A 20,260-nucleotide genomic window follows, 5' to 3' on the forward strand; every position below is an offset into this window, starting at 1 on the left:
TCTTTCCCGGGCAGTCTGGGGTTCCTGCAGCCACTCCGACAGAGGCCCTGGGCCATACGGAGGACGAAACCCGGGATCCCCGGCCAATCGGCACATTTGGAATTCTCACACGGCAACAAAATGGCTCCCACACACTGATGGCCACGGCTTCACTCCAAGCCCCAACAGCCCTTCAGAAGCCATCCTGCGCAAAAGCCCCGCCCCCCGGCCCACCCCTGGGAAAAACACCTGGTGGTGGGAGCCCAGACCGGGGTGTGCCGAGGCCATGAGCCGACTGCACCGCGCTTGGGGTGGGGGGACCCTGGATTAATTAAACAACCTCCTTTCCTCCCATGCGCATCTTTCAAGAAGCACCTGAAACAGGCCAAGAAAAACTGGGAGACAGAAAGGCAGGTGGGGGTGGGTGGTGGGGATGTCCAATTTTGGGAGCTTCTTTGCCCCCCCCCCCCCAGTGGTTTTGCTCTTTTGTATTCTGTCAGTAGAATTCTGCAAGTCAAATAATTTATGGTGACGTGGGACAGACGCACTTAAAATAAACGCCTCCAGAGCACACTGCACAAAGACAGAAAGTGCAGGATGGAAAAGCTGGCTGAAATTGCTTCATGTTTACGCAATGTGCAGGGCTTCCATTGTCTGCAAGCGCCACCCCCACCCCCACTTGCCACAAGGCACCCCTGAGGAAGCCCACAGTCTCCTCGCACATTGCCCAAGAGGCCCCCAGCCCCACGCAGGACCTGAGAAACATGCCAGCAGAAGCCAGACCCCTCCACCAGCCGGCCTGGGAAAACCTCACCCGCGGCGCCCACCCCCTGGACCCACCAGCACGACCACGTCCACGCCCGCCTGCATGAGGAGGTCGAGGCGGTACTTGTCATCCTCGCGTGTGCCGATGGCCGCCCCGCAGAGCAGCTGCTTGCGCGAGTCCTTGGAGGCCAGCGGGTAGTCGCGGTTCTTCTTCAGGTCTGTGCGGGCGATGATGGCCACCAACTCGTCCACGTCGTTCACGATGGGGAGCTTCCCTAAAGGAGTGGTAAAGAAGGGGCCGGTGAGGGGTCGGCGTCTCGGCCTGTGGGCGACACACGCGGGGGAGCGGCCCCAACACTTGGCCTGGAGCAGGCCCCGAGCCCCTGCTGACCCCCCCCTCACCCTGACGGTACCTTTCTTGCTCCGTTGCAGGATCTCGTTGGCCTCCTTTAAGGTGACACCCGCCGGAGCCACAACCAGGTCGTTGCGCTTGGTCATGACCTGCATGGGAAGCCAGGAGTATGGGCGGGGGGGGAGGGTCACCAGCACTCATCCCCCCCCCGGCCTGTTTTGCCAGTCCAGGCTCTCCACAGGACGCTGCCCGCACTTAAGAGCTCACAACCAGCGCTCCCTCTAAGCTGTGGGGTCCTGTGAGCAAAAATCCTACTTGGTGAGCTCCTGGCATTCAAGTTGTGAGCAAGCGATTTGGCTGCTGCATAAATTAGTTTGCCCTGGGGCCATCCTTCCCAAGCTAAGACAATAATGTGTAAGCCGGAGGCTGAAAAACTGTGAGCTAGCTCACTCTAACTGCTCTAGAGCCATCCTTCCCCAGCTAAGACAAAAATGTGTGAGCCGGAGGCTGAAAAACTGTGAGCTAGCTCACTCTAACTCAGCTTAGAGGGAACACTGCTCCGGAGCCCTCCTTCCGGAGCTAAGACAAAAATGTGTGAGCTGGAGGCTGAAAAACTGTGAGCTAGCTCACACTAACTCAGCTTAGAGGGAACACTGCTCTGGAGCCCTCCTTCTGGAGCTAAGACAAAAATGTGTGAGCCGGAGGCTGAAAAACTGTGAGCTAGCTCACTCTGACTCAGTTTAGAGGGAACACTGCTCCGGAGCCCTCCTTCTGGAGCTAAGACAAAAATGTGTGAGCCGGAGGCTGAAAAACTGTGAGCTAGCTCACTCTAACTCAGCTTAGAGGGAACACTTCTCCGGAGCCCTCCTTCCGGAGCTAAGACAAAAATGTGTGAGCCGGAGGCTGAAAAACTGTGAGCTAGCTCACTCTAACTCAGCTTAGAGGAGACACTGCTCACAGCCCCCTCCCACAACCCGCCCCAGCCTGCACTGCACCATACCCCGCCCCACTAGCCCCCCCCCGCAGCCTCAGGATAAGCTCTCCCGGGGGGGGGGGGCTCTTGCCTGGGAGATTCTGCAGGGCCAAGGAAGGGGCCTTTTGCCTCCCCCTCCCCGCACCGCCCTCCCTGCCTGGCCTACCTCGCTGAGGGGGGTGCCGTAGTCCTTCTCAGAAAGGAAGTCGATGTCTCGCGAGGTGACGATGCCCACCAGCTTACTGCCCATCTTGCCCGTCTCCGTGACCGGGATGCCCGAGAAGCCGTGCCGGATCTTGGCCTCGAAGACATCGCCAACCGTGTGGGCGGGGCTGAGCACCACCGGGTCCGTGATGAAGCCCTGCTCAAATTTCTGCAGGGAGGGAAGAAGGGAGGGAGGGAAGAAAGAGGCCTCCTCTTCAAGGAACTGCTCAAGCCCACCTCTGCTTTTGCCACAGAGCCCAGCCGGGCCACGGTCACAACCCTGCCCCTCACGCGGACCCCAGGACCTAGCACCTTTGGGTGTCTGTCGGCTCTGGGTTAGGAACCACCTGGGGATTTCGGGGGGGGGACCTGGGGGGGGCCCAACACCTCAGAAGGGTACGAGGCCATAAAGTTGACCCTCCAAAGCAGCCATTTCCTCCAGGGGAAGTGATCTCTGTGTCCAGGAGATCACAATCCCAGGGAATCTCCAGCAGGACATTCACAAATACCTCCCCCTCCACACCCACAATGACCGCTGTTCCATGCCCAGAAGATGACAAAAAAAACCCTCCAGGATTGTTTCCTGACCCCAAAGTGGCAACCAGCATTTCCCTGGGCATGTAAGAAAGGGCCACGAGAACTAAGCACTGAGGCAACCCTTCCTGCCCTCCCTCTCACAAGCTGCCCAAGTTCACAGGATCAGCATTGCTGTCGGATGGCCACCTAGCCTCTGTTTGAAAACCTCCCTAGAAGGAGAGCCCACCACCACCTACCGAGGAAGCCTGTTCCACTGAGGAACCACTCTTACTGTCAGGAAGTTCTTCCTAATGTTTAGCTAAAAACTCTTCTGATTTAATGCCAACCCGTTGGTTCTGGTCCGACCTCCTGGGGTAACAGAAAACAACTCCGCTCCATCCTCTACATGGCAGCCCTTCAAGTACTTGAAGACAGTTATCGTATCACCTCTCAGTCGTCTTGTTGGAGGTGTGGTGACCAGAACTGTACACGGTGCTCCAAATGCGGTTGCACCATCGATTTATACAGGGGCATCATACTTTGTTTTCAGTCCCCTTCCTAAGAATCCCCAGCATAGCGTTGGCCTTTTTTTTTTAATTGCAGTCGCACACCTGAGCCGGCATTTTCAGTGAGTTATCTACCACGACTCCAAGATCTCTCTCCTGGTCAGTTACTGCCAGTTTGCACCTCATCCACATGTATTCATAAGTTAGGATTTTTGGCTCCAATGCGTGTTCCTTCGCACTTGCCCATGCTGAACCTCCTTTGCCCCGATGATGCCGATTCGTCCAGCCCTGCGCGAACCATGGAGCGAGGAGGGCCAGCACCCACTCCCAGGCTCTGCCACAGACCCCTCCAAGGTTTTGCAGCCAACCCAAGGGGAATGACCCTCCATGGGTCAAGGGGGCCCCTTGCCCGGCATGCCCCACATCCCACGACAGCTGTCGACACACTCCAAAGGCACCCACCTTGACCTTGCGGACCTCGTTGGCCTGGAATTCCGGGGTGCAGTTGTGATGGACGATCCCAATTCCACCCATCAGCTGCAAGAGAGAAGCAGGGAGGAAACCTTGAAGTTGCAGGGACTAAGCGAGAGACACAACGCCACCCGGGACCAGTCTGTGGCGCAGGGGGTGGGTACTGCTCCCCTCAGAGAGCAGGAAAGTACAAGGAGAAAAGGAGAGGAGAGACTGGATTTATACTCCCGCCCTTCAGTACCCGAAGGAGTCTCAGAGCAGCGTACAATCTCCTTTCCCTCCCCCTCCCCACAACAGACACCTTGTGAGGTAGGTGGGGCTGAGAGAGCTCTCTCAAGAACTTCCCTGGAGAGAACAGCTCTGAGAGAACTTGTGACTGAACCAAGGTCACCCAGCTGGCTACATGTGGCAAAGTGGGGAATCAAACCCGGTTCTCCCAGATTAGAGTCCGTGCTCCTAACCACTACATGAAAGGAGAGCCTGTAGCTTAGGCAAGGAGGGAGCCCCCAAGGCAAACACCCCCCCCCAAGGGGCCAGGAGCCCTTCTGGCCCAGGGAAAGGCCACAGAAACCCCCTCGCCTCCAGCCCTGGAGCTCCTCTGCCCGCCCTTTGGGGTGGGGGACAGAGGGGGACTCTTCCTGTCCCAGTGGGCTCGGATGGCAACCTCTGACTCCTCCTCCCCTGAGGCAGAACCCCCCCCTCCACCCCTCGAACGCTCCCCCAACCCCCGTCTCAGAGAGGACGCCGGATCCGGCCTGGCCAGGAAGGGCTCAGCACGAAGCTTGTGTGGGGGGGACTTATCTGGGTGAGGGGAGGAAGCAGCACGCGCCACTCACCGCCATGGCGATGGCCATGTCCGACTCGGTGACGGTGTCCATAGGGGAGGAGATGAGCGGGGTCTTCAGGGTGATTTTGCGGGTCAGCGCCGAGGTCAGGTCCTGCAGAGAAGATGAGGAGGAAACAGCTGTCTGCTCGGGACGCCCCCATCCAGGTGTGCCCACCCCGCACAGGGTCAGAGGACACACCACACGCGTGGGGCCGTGCCTCTTCCGCCACCATCAGGACCCAGGGAAGCTCTCACTAGTGGCGCGGGGGGGGGGCTGATGGGGAGCAGCAGGCACGAGTGCTCCCATGGAACTGCCATTGCAGGCATCGTGCCGGCCTCTCAGAAGCCTAAACGGGCCGTCTATCCCAGCCCTGCCAACAGCGCAAGGGGCAGCAAGCCCCGGCTTAGCCAGGAAGGCTGCGGGGTGGGGAGTGGGAAAGCAACCCCTGACCCCGCCGCCGCCAGAGCCCCCCGCCAGCCTCCACACTCCACACACTCCACACCAATGCTCCCTCTAAGCTGTGGAGTCTTGTGAGCAAAAATCCTACTTTGTGAGCTCCTGGCATGAAAGTTGTGAGCGAGCCATTTGGCTGCTGTGTAAATTAGTTTGCTCTGGAGCCATCCTTCCTGAGCTAAGGCAAAAACGCGTGAGCCTAGAGATGGGAAGGCCTGCAAAAAAACTGGAAAAATTCGGGAAAACACCATTCCCCCCCCCCCACTTTTTTCCTGAAGCCTTTTTTTCTGGAAAACTGGAAAAATTGAAAAAAGAAAAGGAAAAAAAAATGAATAAAATATTTTAAGACAAGGTGTTCAACTATTTTCCAAATCATTTCTAAAAGATATGTATGGTATCAGATTAATCTAATTTCTGTGCACTGAGGACAAGCAAGTCCTAGGTTACAAACTGAACTCTCCAATGGACAATGACAGACACAACAGAGTAGCTGCAGAAGCAGAGACTGAATCTGATACTGATACTTACAGCTCAAAAAATGATTCTGATTAAATTTCATGCCCATTCATTGAAACTTAGTCCCACACGTCCTTCTATACACTTCCCCCCACTTCAGTTCTTTTTATGAGAATGGTTTTTTTTTGTTATTTAATACTGTGGAGAGGAAATATGAATAATTGTTACTTCTGGATTTTTAAAAATTGTTTTGTAGAGGTTTTTTTGTCTGTTCCACATAAACTAGTAAACAGTTCAGGAGATTGTTGCTCCATTTGTTACAATTACAAATAAATATTATTTAAAAAGTAAATTCTGTTTGTAATAACTGTTTGGATACACTATATTTTTAATAGGCTAGTTGTGATAACTTCATGCCAAGTAAAATTGTCCATAGTCATATTTTATGTTCCTAAAGTAACAGAATGGCTTTCAGTCTGGAAAAGAAAAAAGAAGTGCTAATGTAGCATTTTTTCAATTTTTCTGAAAATTTCCATTTCCGCTGAAAAAAACTGGGGAAAAACTGGGGTTTTTTTCCCGAGCTTCAAAATTTCCAGAAATTTTACATCTCTACGTGAGCCGGAGGCTAAAAAACTGAGAGCTAGCAGCTTAGAGGGAACGCTGCTCCACACGCCACCTGCAGCGGCTCAGCCCCCCTGCCTGGCCTGACCTTCACCAAGCCAGCTGGGAGATCGATCACCGGGGTGGGCACACACACACACACCAGCCTCAGCAGCTTCTCTCCGCAGGGCCACTTTCCCAAACAGCCGCTTGGTAGGAGCCATTCCGGAACGCCCAATAAAAGACTATCAAAGCCCCGTCAGAATCGGCTCCCACCCACCCTCCGGCCCCATCCCTCTGGCAAACTCGGACAGAGAGAAGGGGGCCAAGAAGGAGCATGACCTGTGAGCGCAGGAGGCTGAGACGGGGACAGGAGGGGGGAGAACCGGGCTTCCCACATTGCCGGCACTCCTCCACATCCTTGGGGAAGCGGCTGCCCCCCCCCACTCACTCCTTGCCCTCCCAGCTCAGCAGCAGGACAACCGGCCTCCACGGGGTTATTGCGGAGGGGGCCCAGTCAATCAAAGCCGCCTGCCCACTCGGAGAGGCACAGAAGCAGAAGGCAGCTCTAGGCAGAGGCGAAGAGAGCAAACTCGGCCAGCGGGGGGGGGGGATGAGGACACAGGTCTCCAAAACTGGAATCCATTGCAAGAGTTGGGGGAGGAGAGAGAGGAAGCCACGTGCCCTGGGAGTCTGTCACAGAGGCCCAGCTGCAGCAGAAGGACCAGGAGGCCAACACGGAGGGCTAAAAAACAGTGAGCCAGCTCACACTCACTCAGCTGAGAGGGAGCACTGCCCCAGACCTGACCCAGCCAGCCCTGGCTCACCCACAGCTCCTGCTGGAGGAGCAGCCCCGGCTTAGTCTTTAAGGGTCCACCCCGTGGCTGCATCAGACTGCCAAAGCTACAGCTCTGGGATCCTGGCTGTGGCGAAGGGCTCCCGGCATAAGGAAGGCGGAGTCCACAGCCACCCCCTAGAGGGGCCCTCCAAGACACCACAGTGGGGCACGCGCCAGCAGAGCATTCGAACTCACCACCTCGTCCGCTGTGAAGTCGATGAAGCCCGGGAGGATGAGGAAGTCACTGTGGAGAGAGAGAGAGAGAAACGAGCCGCCATCAGACCTGCTCCCCCCCCCCCCCCCCCCCTGCCCAGGGGCAGGGGGAGCGAGGGACCGGTCCGGGCCCAGCAAAAGCGTGGCAGAGGGATTTCGGCTCCAGAGTCTTCCTCCGCAGGAAGGAAAACAGAACGCTGCCTCGAGCACAGCGACCGCGCGGCCAACGTGAGGGGCACGAGGCACTGGATCAGGGCAGCTGGCAGCAGACACAGGAAGGTGCCGGGTTCGAGTCCAGGAGCGCCTCACACACCAGGAAGGCTTTCAGGGCAGGCGCTCTCCAGACTCAACGCTCCCTTGACTCTCGAAAGTTCACCCCCACCCCCAAGGACCTGGTCAGGCTCCAAGGTGCTCCTGGACTCAAACTGTTGGGTTTAAAAAGGAAAAATTGGTATTTAGCAGAGATAAGATAGTCCAGCAGTGCCGGAGTAAAATAATTCAGACTGAGAGTCCACGTGTGATTAAAATATAAGGTTTTTACTAAATTCTAGCATGGGGAAGGGTGACTGGGATGAAAATAACAACAGAGCAAAATTGGCTACATCCTTACACTACAAAGACAAAGCTAGGAGAGAGAGGTTATGGCTTCCCTTCTTTTTCTTCAGAACAGCAAAACAAAGATGGGAAGAGAAGCCATAAAATGCTAATACACCTTGACACTTTAGTCCCAATCAAACTCTTAGATCAGGGAGAATTTCCCAGGCTTCCAGCATCTACACTAACATTGGTTACATGGGAAACGTGTGACTTCCTGTGAGCAACACAAACAAACATTTAACCCCAGATACACTGAGTGTAATTTAACTTGTCATACCCAACACAAACCCGGCTGCTCTGCAGACCCAACCGAAAGCTCCACCCCCTTCCGAACTTTTAGCTGCTGCCACGTGGCCAAGTCCACAGGCTGCCCCGGGAGCAGGAGGCAGCGCTCCACAGGGATGGCCATCGGTTGGCACAGAAGGCCCCAGATCGGGTCACGCTACTCCTGGGGGGGAGGGGGAGCGAGACAGTTGTCTCGCACAAAAGGAGCATGTGGCAGAAGAAGGGAGGACTGGATTTATACCTCACCCTTCACTCAGAGAGGCTCACAATCTCCTTTCCCTTCCCCTCCCCACAACAGACACCCTGTGAGGTCGGTGGGCCTGAGAGAACTCTTTCGAGGACTGCTCTTGAGAGAACAGCTCTGAGAGAACTATGGCTTGCCCAAGGCCATCCAGCAGCTGCAAGAGGTTGCAAGGGAACAGGAGGCTCTGCTCTTAGCAGCAGACCCTCGCATTTGGAAGAAAATGCTTTCTAGACAAAGCCTCCCAGCAGCACAGGAGAAACAAGAAACCCAGGGACAGAGGACTGTACTGACGGCCATGGAGCATCTGTGTGCACAAGCCACGGGCACTGGGGCGGGGGCAGCGGTCCGAGGGGGTGCCAGGGCTGGCCTTCGAAGATTTCCACCCTGTTTGCAGGGAGGGAGATTTAAAGCAGGCAGCGGGACACGCCCCTGGCCGAAGACTGCCAGGCAGGGCAGCAGACCACAGGGGCGGCATCTCAGCAGAGACCGTCTGTGTTACACCCGCAGATGAGAGAGGGGGCAGATGGGGAGCAAGGCTCCCTCTAAGCGGTGGAGTCTTGTAAGCAAAAATTCTACTTGGGTGAGCTCCTGGCATGACAGTTGTGAGCGAGCGATTTGGCCACTGCATGAATTCATTTGCTCTGGAGCCACATCCTTCCTGAGCTAAGACCAGAATGTGTGAGCCAGAGGCTAAAAAACAGTGAGTTGTCCCACACTAACTCAGCTTAGAGGGAACACTGGGGAGTGCTGAGCCGTCACCTCCCCGCCTTAAAGTGCTTTGCTCCGATGGCCCTCTTTCCAGACCCTGACTGGAGAGATCTGCCCAGCCGGGTAGCAGGAAGCGCAGAAAGGGGGCGGGAAAAGACCTGCGGGGAGAGCGCCCTTCTGCCCCTGGCCACTCAGGGGGGAGGGGACACTCGGCCACAATGACCCCTAGTCCAAGATGGACCTTCCCCTCCACCCTGAGCTTGCCTCACACCCCACTGAAGAAGCCCAGAGCCGGTGACCACCACCCCTGTACACCCTGCGCCGCTGAGTGAGTGCCGAACGGTCATTACGCCCTTGGTGAAGAACTTTCATCTCCTGTCTCCTGAACCAAATGCCCATCGGCTTCATTGGATGCCCCTGAGCTCAAGGGCTATCGAAAAGGGGGGGAGTTTTATGACCACTTCCCACCCTACGCATATTATTATTATTATTATTATTATTACTACAATCAGTTTTTATACCGCTCAGACTCGAAGGTCTCAGAGCGGTTTACAGATATGTTGCAAGTGCAAGTTAATTCCCTAGGCTATGGCCACATATGTTACAGTGGGTGGGGCAGCCTACCGGCACCCAGGTGGTGGGTTAGCTGTTCCCCGACTCTCTTCCTTCAACGGTCCACTGGGGTCAGCGTCCCATTCTTTTTTTTGCTGTCTAAGGCCAGTCTTCTTAGCTCCGTGATCTTCTGGCACGCGGCCCGTAGCAGCCCCGGCCCGGCTATGTCCACATTCGGCTCCACCGCGCCTGTGCTGTTTAGGTCACCATGCGCTCTTCCACTACACCTCCACCTTTGCCGTCACTGAGCGCCGAATGCTTCTGCTTTTTCCTTCTGGCTGCCAGGGATCGCCGCACCATTACTCCGCCGCCACTGCCGCCGTCGCCGATGTTCCCACCACATCCCCACTTGGAGGAGGGTGCCCCCTACCCTTCTAAGGGCAGGTACCCATTTATCTACTTGCTTTTATTGTTCTTACTTTCTTTCGAACCGCTGGGTAAGCGGGAGCTAGGACTAGGGCCGGGAGCTCACCCTGGCCGCGGTGGGTCTTGAACAGCCATAGGGCTGTTCGCTATGTTAATGCATGCGTTTTACAGCTTTCGCCACCGCTCCCTTATACACCTCTATCATGGCCGACCCCAACTTCTCCTTCTGCAGTCTTTCCTTACACCTCTCAGTCCTTTGGATGACCCCTTCCAAGCACCACAACATCCTGTTTGAGATCCGCTACTGGGGTCCAGTACCCCAAATGTATCACACACGGAGCAACACCACAGTGTCGGGGCTTCATGGGGCATTTTGCTTTCAGTCCCTTCCCTAGGTTCGAGTCCAGGCACACCTCAGAGACCAACCGGAGGCTGGACGACCCTCTTTCGGGTATGTTGTGGGGCTCTCTTTCGGCTCTGCTCCTGCAGAGGGCAGGGGGCTGGACCAGATGACCTGCAAGGTCCCAGTTCCAATTCTAACATTCGATGATTCTATGACTGTCTTGCTCCAGATTGCAAGACTAGATCTAATGGGTGGAAATTACAAGGGAGTCCTTACCGGCTAAATATCAGGAGAAACTTCCTAACTGCCAGAGTGGTTGAGCAGTGGAACAGGCTGCCTCGGGAGGTGGTGGAGGCTCCTTCGCTGGGCGTTTTCAAGCGGAGGCTGGACGACCATCTTTCGGGTATGTTGTAGGGCTGTCTTTCGGCTCTGCTCCTGCAGAGTGCAGGCGGTTGGACTAGATGACCTGCAAGGTTCCTTCCAGCTCTAACATTCTATGATTCTATGAAACCAAAGTCCCTGGCCTAAATCTCTAGCACGTATGCACAAATTCCACAGCACCTCCCCTCATGCCAATCCTCGCGGGACCCCCCCCCCCGCTTACTTCCCTCCATTACGGTCTGTTCGCTCTTCCCACTCTTCTGTTGTTTAACCAACTTCTAACCCATCAGCAGCCCTGTCTTTTTATCCTCAGCTGCTCAGGAGCCTTCGGTGAGGGACAGGGCGTCCCTCTGTCAGGTCTCCCTTGCCCACATACCTGTTGGGTCCAAGGCTCCCTCTAGGCTGTGGAGTCTGGTGAGCAGGAATTCTACTTTGTGAGCTACTGACATTAAAATTATGAGTGAGCAATCTGGCTACTGCATAAATTAGTTTGCTCTGGAGCCATCCCTTCCTGAGCTAAGACAAAACTGTGTGAGCCGGAGGCTAAAAAACTGTGAGCTAGCTCACACTAATGCAGCTTAGAGGGAACGCTGGTTGGGTCCCAGGCTTGTGGGGGGGGGGGGCCTGCACCACCAGACGCTCATTTATTCTCTCATCAAGGAGCGTTTCCACCCGTTTACTAGGACCAGCTAATCAACACAATCCTCTTTAAATGCTGGTGTTACAGTTGCTACACAGGAGTAGCAACAGAAGCAGCAGGAGGAGGAAATGAATGGGTGCCTGAGCTTCAGGGACTGGGGTTGGGGGGGGCACTCTGGCACCCAGTTTGGCCTCGACGCCCCCCCCCCCATCGAATGCCTGTGACCTCCATAAAACGACTGCTGCCTTGACAGAACTGACTGCCACAGAATCGCTGTAAGCAGCTTATTTGAAAAGGCGACGCAAGTGGCCGGCAGACAGACCTCTTCCGGTTCCATCAGATCCCAGGAGAAAGACACGGAGGGGGCTGGTGGTCCCGTAGAGCGCCGATCCTGCCCAGAGGCATTTACGGTGGCTCGTAGGGTTGCCGACGTCTGTGTAGCAGCTGGAGATCTCCGGACGGCACCCATCCCTCATTAATCAGTTTATTTAAAACATTCACTCCGCTTCTCCTGGAGAAAACGGCTGCTTTGGAAAGTGGACTGCAGGGCATTACACCCCCCCAAGTCCCCCCCTCCCTCAATCCTGCTCTCCCCAGCTTCACTCTCAGATCTCCAGGTATTTCCAGACCCGGAGCTGGCAACCCTGGAGGGCCAGGCTTAGGCATCAGTGGCTATTAGCCACAAGGTATAGATAGGGACTCTGGGGCAAGGGATGCTCTGTCTTCTTGGTGTTTTGGGGGGGCTAACAGTGGGAGGGGCTTCTAGTGTCCTGGCACCACTGGTGGACCTCCTGAGGGCACCTGGTATTTCTGGCCACTGTGTGACACAGAGTGTTGGACTGGATGGGCCTTTGGCCTGACCCGACATTGGCTTCTCTTATGTTCTTATATGGAGCAGAGGTCCATCAGTGGCTCTTAGCCACAAGGTATAGATAGGAACTCTCAGTCTGGGGCAAGGGATGCTCTGTGTTCTTGGTGCTGGGGGGGGAACAGTGGGAGGTCTTCTGGAGTTCTGGCCCCACTGCTGGACCTCCTGAGGGCACCTGGTATTTCTGGCCACTGTGTGACACAGAGTGTTGGACTGGATGGGCCTTTGGCCTGACCCGACATTGGCTTCTCTTATGTTCTCATATGGAGCAGAGGTCCATCAGTGGCTATTAGCCACAAGGTATAGATAGGAACTCTCAGTCTGGGGCAAGGGATGCTCTGTCTTCTTGGTGCTTGGGAGATGACAGTTGGGAGGGGCTTCTAGTGTCCTGGCCCCACTGCTGGACCTCCTGATGGCCCCTGATGTTTTTGGCCACTGTGTGATACAGAGTGTTGGACTGGATGAGCCATTGGCCTGATCCAGCATTGGCATCTCTTATGTTCTTATGGCCGGCTGTTGAAGGGATCCACACCCGTCTTCAGTTTTAACTGTCAGCTAAAGCAAGTGCAGAAGTCTCAAGGTATCTACTGCGTTAGACCTCCTCCGAACCACCCAGTCTCCATCTTGAATGCTGCTAGGGGTGGGAGATTGCCAGAAATTCTGAACCTCCAGGGTGAGGAAACCTGTTTTCCTCTAGGGGAGTTTTCCCGGGGGGGGAAACATATATGGGGTGTGTGTGTGTGGAATTGAAATATATACAATACTTTCCTATCAAACCTAAACATCTTTTCCTGATCTAACAATACAAAATGCATCATTTATAACCTAGCATTTAAATTGTACCACTTGGCATATTTATGGAATTTAAAATAGAAAAAGTCTCGGCTCTATACAAAAAGTGACAAGTATTGAGAAAAGAGTTGCAAACTACTGAACCCTATGCTAACGCAGCACACCTATCTCGATTTCTGCTACCTGAGACGAGGGGGCAAAAGTTGGAAAACAAATTATCTAGTAATAAAAAAATGTATTATTTGGACAAAAACACTTTCACACAGTCAGCTGGTAGGGCTAAGAACACCAGAAGAGCCCTGCTGGATCAGACCAGTGAGGGTCCATCTAGTCCAGCATACCGTCTCAAACAGTGGCCAACAACAGGGCAGAGAGGCCGAGGCCTTCCCCTGATGCTGCCTCCTGGCTCTGGGAGGATTAGTGCCTCTGAATTTGGAGGTTCCCCTCAGTCACTATGGCTTTGTTGTTGTTCAGTCGCACAGTCGAGTCCGACTCTTCACGACCTCATGGACCGGCTCCCGCCAGGCCCTCCTATCTTCCGCCGTCCTCTGAAGTTGGCTCAATTTCATGTTAGTTGCATCTATGACACTGTCTAACCATCTCATCCTTTGCCGTCCCCGTCTTCTTCGACCTTCAATCTTTCCCAGCATCAGGGTCTTCTTCTCCAGCGAGTGCTCCCTTCTCATTGGGTGGCCAAAGTATTTGAGCTTCAGTATCATTATCTGGCCTTCCAGGGAACAGTCAGGGTTGATTTTTTTTAGGATTGACTGATTTGATCTCCTGGCAGTCCAGGGGACTCTCAAGAGTCTTCTCCAGCACCATAGTTCAAAAGAATCTATTCTTCAGCGCTCGGCCTTCCTTATAGTCCAACTCTCGCAGCCATACATGACTACTGGGAATACCATTGCTTTGACCATGCGGACTTTTGTTGGCAGGGTGATGTCTCTACTTTTTATCATGCTGTTTAGGTTCGCCATCGCTTTCCTCCCAAGGAGCAGGCGTCTTTTAATTTCATGGCTGCTGTCACAGTCTGCGGTGATCTGGGATCCCAGGAACGTGAAGTCTGTCACTACTTCCACGACTTCCCCTTCTATTTGCCAAGGAGTGATGGGGCCGGATGCCATGATCTTAGTTTTTTTGATGTTGAGCTTCAAGCCCACTTTTGCGCTCTCCTCTTTCACTCTGAGCAAGAGGCTCTTTAGGTCCTCTTCACTTTCTGCCATTTCTGTCACTATGGCTACCAGAACACTAAGCTATCAAGTTAAACTAGCACTGAAGACATGGCACTCTTTGCTAATTCATTAGCATGAGGCTGGTCCTGCATTGGGCAGGGGGTTGGAATTAGATGATCTGTATGGCCCCTTCCAACTCTATGGTTCTATGATTACATATATTATAGCACATTGTTGCTATGACCATTTACCTTCAAAAAAGTCTTGAAAATGTTGTAGATGTCTACAGTACACAGACGAATTATCTTCAATTGTAGAACATCATGTAGTATAGAATTTTTTTTAAATGTAGGATGTTTTGAGTAAAACCTGGTCTCCCAAAGAATTTCACTCATTCCCAAAGGAAGAAATAAAACAGTGTTTTTTTTAATGCTCCCCACATTTCCCAGTTTTCCCATAGGAAAAATGGAGGAAGTCCTCAGACATTTTCAGGCTATACGTTTTGAGCGACAAAAGCCTTGCCTTAGAAGGCATTCCACTCATTCTAAAAAAAGGGAACGTATTTGACAGTAGTTCCGTCCCCTCCCCCAATTTCTCCTTTGATAAAAAAGGCCTTGGGGGAAAATGGGATTCCCCCCCCATCTTCTTTTGGGGGGGCGGGGCTTCACATCTCTTAGGCGCCACACAGCCAGCTTTGACGGGCACTTGGCCATGCTTTGGGACTTGCAGCTGTCAGAATGCTGCCCCCAAGGAGAGACCATGGCTCAGTGGTAGAGCCTCTGCTTTGCATGCAGAAGGTCCCAAGTTCAGTCCCCGGCATCTCCGGTTAAAAAGGACCAGGCAGGAGGTGATGGGAAAGACCTCTGCCTGAGACCCTGGAGAGCTGTAAAGAGGGGCTGTGGCTCAGTGGCAGAGCCTCTGCTTGGCATGCAGAAGGCCCTCGGTTCAGTCCCCAGCAGCATCTCCAGTTAAAAAGGGCCAGGCAGGAGGTGATGGGAAAGACCTCTGCCTGAGACCCTGGAGAGCTGTAAAGAGGGGCCGTGGCTCAGTGGCAGAGCCTCTGCTTGGCATGCAGAACGTCCCAGCCTCAATCCCCGGCATCCCCAGTTAAAAAGGACCAGGCAGGAGGTGGTGGGAAAGGCCTCAGCCTGAGACCCTGGAGAGCTGTAAAGAGAGGCCGTGGCTCAGTGGCAGAGCCTCTGCTTGGCATGCAGGAGGTCCCAGGTTCAATCCCTGGCATCCCCAGTTAAAAAGGACCAGGCAGGCGGTGATGGGAAAGACAGAGGCTCTGCCACTGAGCCACGGACCCTCCCTTATGGTTGATGTCAAGCATTTGTTTAGAGGACTTGGGGTGATGCATGTATACCTGAGTGGGAGGGCCTGGGGGCTTCAGAGGGACAGAACAGGACTGCATGCCTACTAGCGGTGTGAACAGTGTGCGGCATTAAAAAATAAGCCACTTTCCTCCCACAGTATGAGATCATACTATGGGATGGGATGTTCGGGCCCAGCCCTGCAACGAGATGTTTCAGCCCTGAAGAGGACTCGGGTGCGTGTTTTTAGAAACCTTCAAAGCCTTACACGGCCTGGGACCAACACACCCAAGGGACCGCCTCTTCCCATATATGCCGCGAAGAGTGTTATGTTCTGATAGTCAACATCTCCTGGTGATCCCTGGCCCAAAGGACATCTGCCTAGCCTTGACCAGGGCCAGGGCCTTTTCCGCCCTGGCCCCCACCTGGTGGAACACGCTCCCCATTGAGATCAGGGCCCTGCGGGATCTTATGCAATTCCGCAGGGCCTGCAAGACGGAGCTCTTCCGCCAGGCCTTTGGCTGAGGCACCCACTGATAACCAGCCATATTTATCTACAGTGGTGCAGTGGTTAAGTGCGTGGACTCTAATCTGGGAGAACCGGGTTTGATTCCCCACTCCTCCACTTGCACCTGCTGGATGACCTTGGGCAAGCCATGGTTCTGACAAGAGCTGTTCTTGAAAAAGAGCCGTTTCTGTCAAGAGCTCTCTCAGCCCCACCGACCTCACAGGGTGTCTGTAGTGGGGAGGGGAAGGGAAAGGAGTTTGTAAGCCGCTTTGGGACTCCTCCGGGTAGTGAAGGGCGGGGTATAAATCCAATCTCTTCTCCTTCCCCATCAGTGGGCTGGTGTCTCCCTATGGCAAGCTGTGATTATTGATTTTATATGTTTATAATGTGTTTTAAATTTTATTGTATTTATTGAAATGTAACCCGCCCGGAGCCCGTCTACGGGATGGGCAGGGTATAAATGCGAAAAATAAATAAACAAACTGCACTTTTGATTCCAGATTTGGGCGATTTTTTTCCTACAGCCAAGTCCCGCCTGCATTCCGCACCCAGAGCCAGCTGCAGACTTGGAGGCCGGATCGCCTGGCTGCCGTTCAGAGAAGGGGCCAAAGGACTTCCAGCAGGGCGCTCCCGCCGTCGAAGCAGAGCGCAAGCCCAAAAGGAGCAGGCAGAACAAACCCAGCCCGTCGGCACAATGGCAGGCTTTTGCCCGCTTCTGTAACCGCGGGACAGGCTGAGGGCTGAGAAGCCCCACGGCCTGGTCATTCTGCATAGGCATGCCATAGAGCAGGGGTGTCAAACATGCGGCCCCCAGAGGGCTTCTCTCAGGCCCGCAGTGGAACTGGCTGTCTCCTGCTGCTTCTTCCAGTTCTGCTGCTGCCGCGCCATCATAGGTTTGCAGCTTACAGACACACACCTGAACAGCATACTCAAGATTGCCAACAGCACAGATTGATGCAATAATTCAGAGCAAGAGGTGTCAGTTATCAGACACTGTTAAATAAACAAAATATTGCAAGAGCGCTAATGTTTTAAGCATGTTTTTATTTTAAGTAAAAAAAAACCCTTTATGTTTCTGCCCTTTATAAAGTTCATATCTCCGCTACCTGGCATTACATTCTATGACACACACATGGCCCAGCCCAACAAGGTCTCTTTTATGTCAGATCCGGCCCTCACAACAAATGAGTTCGACTCCCCTGCCATAGAGGAAAGCCAAGAGGGGCCTCATTGTAAAGGAGAACTCTCCTCCTGTGTGTTTCTCCCAGGGCTTGCCAGGCATGGGCCCTCGATCTTTTATTTCAACTTCTATTTTTTCCTGCCTCTCCGATGACAAAAATTAAGACACCTGTGAAAGTATTACATGTATATGCAGTACTGGGGGGGGGGGGGGAAAAAAGATTTTTATAAGTTTATGCTGTGTGTTTCTCCCAGGGCTTGCCAGGCATGGGCCCTCGATCTTTTATTTCAACTTCTATTTTTTCCTGCCTCTCCGATGACAAAAATTAAGACACCTGTGAAAGTATTACATGTATATGCAGTACTGGGGGGGGGGGATAACAGAATTTTATAAAGTTATGCACGGAGTGGAGGGAGTTGACAAAGAGAATGTTTCCTCCCTCTCCCAAAAGACGAGAACTCGTGGGCCTCCAATGAAACTGATGGGCAGGAGGCTCAGGACGGACCACAGGAAACACTACTTTATGCAGAGAGTGATTAAAGTGTGGGATTCGCTGCCAGAAGATATAGTGACAGTCACAGGTAGAAATGGCTTTATAAAAGGGGATTAGACAGATTCATGGAGGAGAGGTCTATCAGTGGCTGCTTGCCACGGTGACTAAAGGGAACCTCCATGTTCAGAGGCAGTCAACCTCTGAATCCCAGTGCCAGGAGGCAACATCAGAGAAATACGTTGGACTAGACAGACTACTGGTCCAATCCAGCAGGGCTCATCCTATGTTCTTACGGTTTCAGTACTAGCCCCGGAATATGTTTCCAGTAGGGAAAAGCTAGTATATGAATTGTTGGCGGAGAACACACACACTCTGGAAGAGGCTTTGAAAGGCAGAGTGGGGAGGGGGCTTCCAAACGCAGTCACAAGAAGTCAGGGACCCCTGCTAATGAGGGCAGGGATGCCCCGACCCCGAATTCTCACTGGATTTATTTTTAAAATGGGTCTCCTCTTAAAGCTCTGGCTGGCTTACAGCCACCATAAGAACAGTCTCCAAATACCCCGAACACATCGTGGAGAGGGACTGTTCGTGGGGGGGGGGGAGCGGCTCAGGACCAGTTTGCACAGACTCATCTCTGAAGGCAAAGCCCTTCCAAGGGTGGCCAAGGTCACTTCAGAGGCAGAGGCCTGCCCGGCTCAGCACCACACTCAGCACCTGCAGAATTCACGGCAGCAGACCAGCCCCAGTCCCCCAGCACTCACGCTATTCACACCCTTGGATGTGAAACACTCTACGCTCCCAAAATGGGATCTAAGGCAGCTCAACTGAACATGGCAATCTAGTCAGAGACACTTAAAAAAAAACCTTTTTAAAAAAGGGAACACACTGACATAATATAAACCGATGAGCACTCTGCATAAACTCTGGGACCCTCTTTGGCACCTAAAAGGGGGAAGGATCCTTTCCACTGGAGACGCCGGGGACTGAACCTGGGACCTTCTGCATGCCAAGCAGATGTTCTACCACTGAGCCACAGCCCCTCTTTGCAGCTCTCCAGGGTCTCAGGCGGAGGTCTTTCCCATCACCTCCTGCCTGGTCCTTTTTAACTGGAGATGCCGGGGATTGAACCTGGGACCTTCTGCATGCCAAGGAGAGGCTCTGCCACTGAGCCACGGCCCCTCTTTACAGCTCTCCAGGGTCTCAGGTGGAGGTCTTTCCCATCACCTCCTGCCTGGTCCTTTTTAACTGGAGATGCCACCAGGGACTGAACCTGGGACCTCCTACATGCCAAGCAGAGGCTCTGCCACTGAGCCACGGCACCTCCCCTAAACGCACACGAAACTGCCTTCTACTGAATCAGACCCCCCCCCCCGTGGTCCATCAAGGTCAATCTTGTCCACGCAGACGGGCAGCAGTTCTCCAGGGTCTCAGGGTCTTTTCACATCACCTCACATCCTGCTCGATACCTTTAACTGGAGATGCTTCTGGGGACTGAACCTGGGGCCTTCTGCGTGCCAGAGCCCAGTGGCATCTCTGCACGAAGGCACCCTCATTCTCAAAGCCCCCTTTCCCCAAGTCCAGCCACCGGCCCAGACGGCCCAGCATCCACCACTCCGCTCAGCAGTGACTCTTTAGGGCATCGGGAAAGAAAGGCCTTCCGGAGAGCTCTGGTGAGAAGGGAAGTCCCCGCCAGAGATGCCAAGCGGGAAGCCTGGGACTTTGCATTGCTCAAGGCATGTGCATCCCCTTCCCAGCATTTCAAGACCAACGCGAGAATCCAGCCCTTTTGTTGGGTATTACAAGTTGAAAACACACCAGTATATCTGGGGTTAAATGTTTGTTTATGTTACTCACAGGAAGTCACATGTTTCTCATGTAACCAATGTTCTTTAGCTGTAGAATGCCCGGGAATTTTCTCTCTGATCTAGGAATTTGATTGGGACTAAAGTGTCAAGGTGTATTAACATTTTATGGCTCTCTTCCCATCTTTGTTTGGAGTTCTGAAGAAGAAGAAGAAGAGCAGCCATAACCTCTCGTCTTCTAGTTTTGTCTTTGTAGAGTAAGGATGTAGCCGATTATGCTCTGTTGTTATTTTCATCCCAGTTACCCTTCCCATGCTAGAATTTAGTAAAAACGTTATATTTTAATCACACATGGACTCTCAGTCTGAATTATTTTACTCCGGCACATCTTATCTCTGCTAAAGACCATTTTTTCAATATCTCACTATCACCCAACACCTTTCAACACACTGACCGTCAGACACTAAGGACTGGCAACCATACAAGGTCCCGGGTGTGTGTGTGGGGGGGGACACAAGCCTGTTGCCCCTCCCCCCAGGCCCTGCCTGTTACCTCCCCCAGACACAGTCGCTGTGTCAGGAGCTGCCAATCATGCTAAGAATTGGAAAGGAACCCAGCAGCGCCTGGGCAGAAAGCCGCTGCAATAGCCGAGTCAGCCCTGGTGGACCCAGTGGTCTGGCTGCAGCATCATGGCGGGGCACGAAAAGGCCACGCCGGCAGGCAGGAAACGGCCAGGAGTAAAGCCGGCTTCTTGCCCTTCTCAGAGTCCAGAGGTGACAGGACTCATAAGTTGCACAGAGAAG

The 20,260-nt window shown here is 53.6% G+C and overlaps 1 protein-coding gene across 1 annotated transcript in view; it reads right to left on the reverse strand.

Annotated features, from left to right (window-relative positions):
* The window catches only part of IMPDH1 (IMP (inosine 5'-monophosphate) dehydrogenase 1), a 23,982-nt gene extending 14,083 nt beyond the window's left edge, over window positions 1–9,899 (reverse strand). Inside the window, exons 1-7 of the mRNA XM_015412999.1 lie at window positions 9,807–9,899; window positions 7,136–7,246; window positions 4,603–4,704; window positions 3,758–3,832; window positions 2,236–2,442; window positions 1,158–1,245; window positions 820–1,019 (exon numbers count right to left, since the gene is read on the reverse strand). Coding sequence (XP_015268485.1) covers window positions 820–1,019; window positions 1,158–1,245; window positions 2,236–2,442; window positions 3,758–3,832; window positions 4,603–4,704; window positions 7,136–7,246; window positions 9,807–9,899 — 876 coding nt within the window. The remainder of the gene's footprint in view (window positions 1–819; window positions 1,020–1,157; window positions 1,246–2,235; window positions 2,443–3,757; window positions 3,833–4,602; window positions 4,705–7,135; window positions 7,247–9,806) is intronic.
* Window positions 9,900–20,260: the final 10,361 nt, after the last annotated feature.

Source organism: Gekko japonicus, unplaced genomic scaffold, assembly GCF_001447785.1.
Source record: "Gekko japonicus isolate JY-2015 unplaced genomic scaffold, Gekko_japonicus_V1.1 scaffold878, whole genome shotgun sequence".
NCBI lineage: Eukaryota > Metazoa > Chordata > Lepidosauria > Squamata > Gekkonidae > Gekko > Gekko japonicus.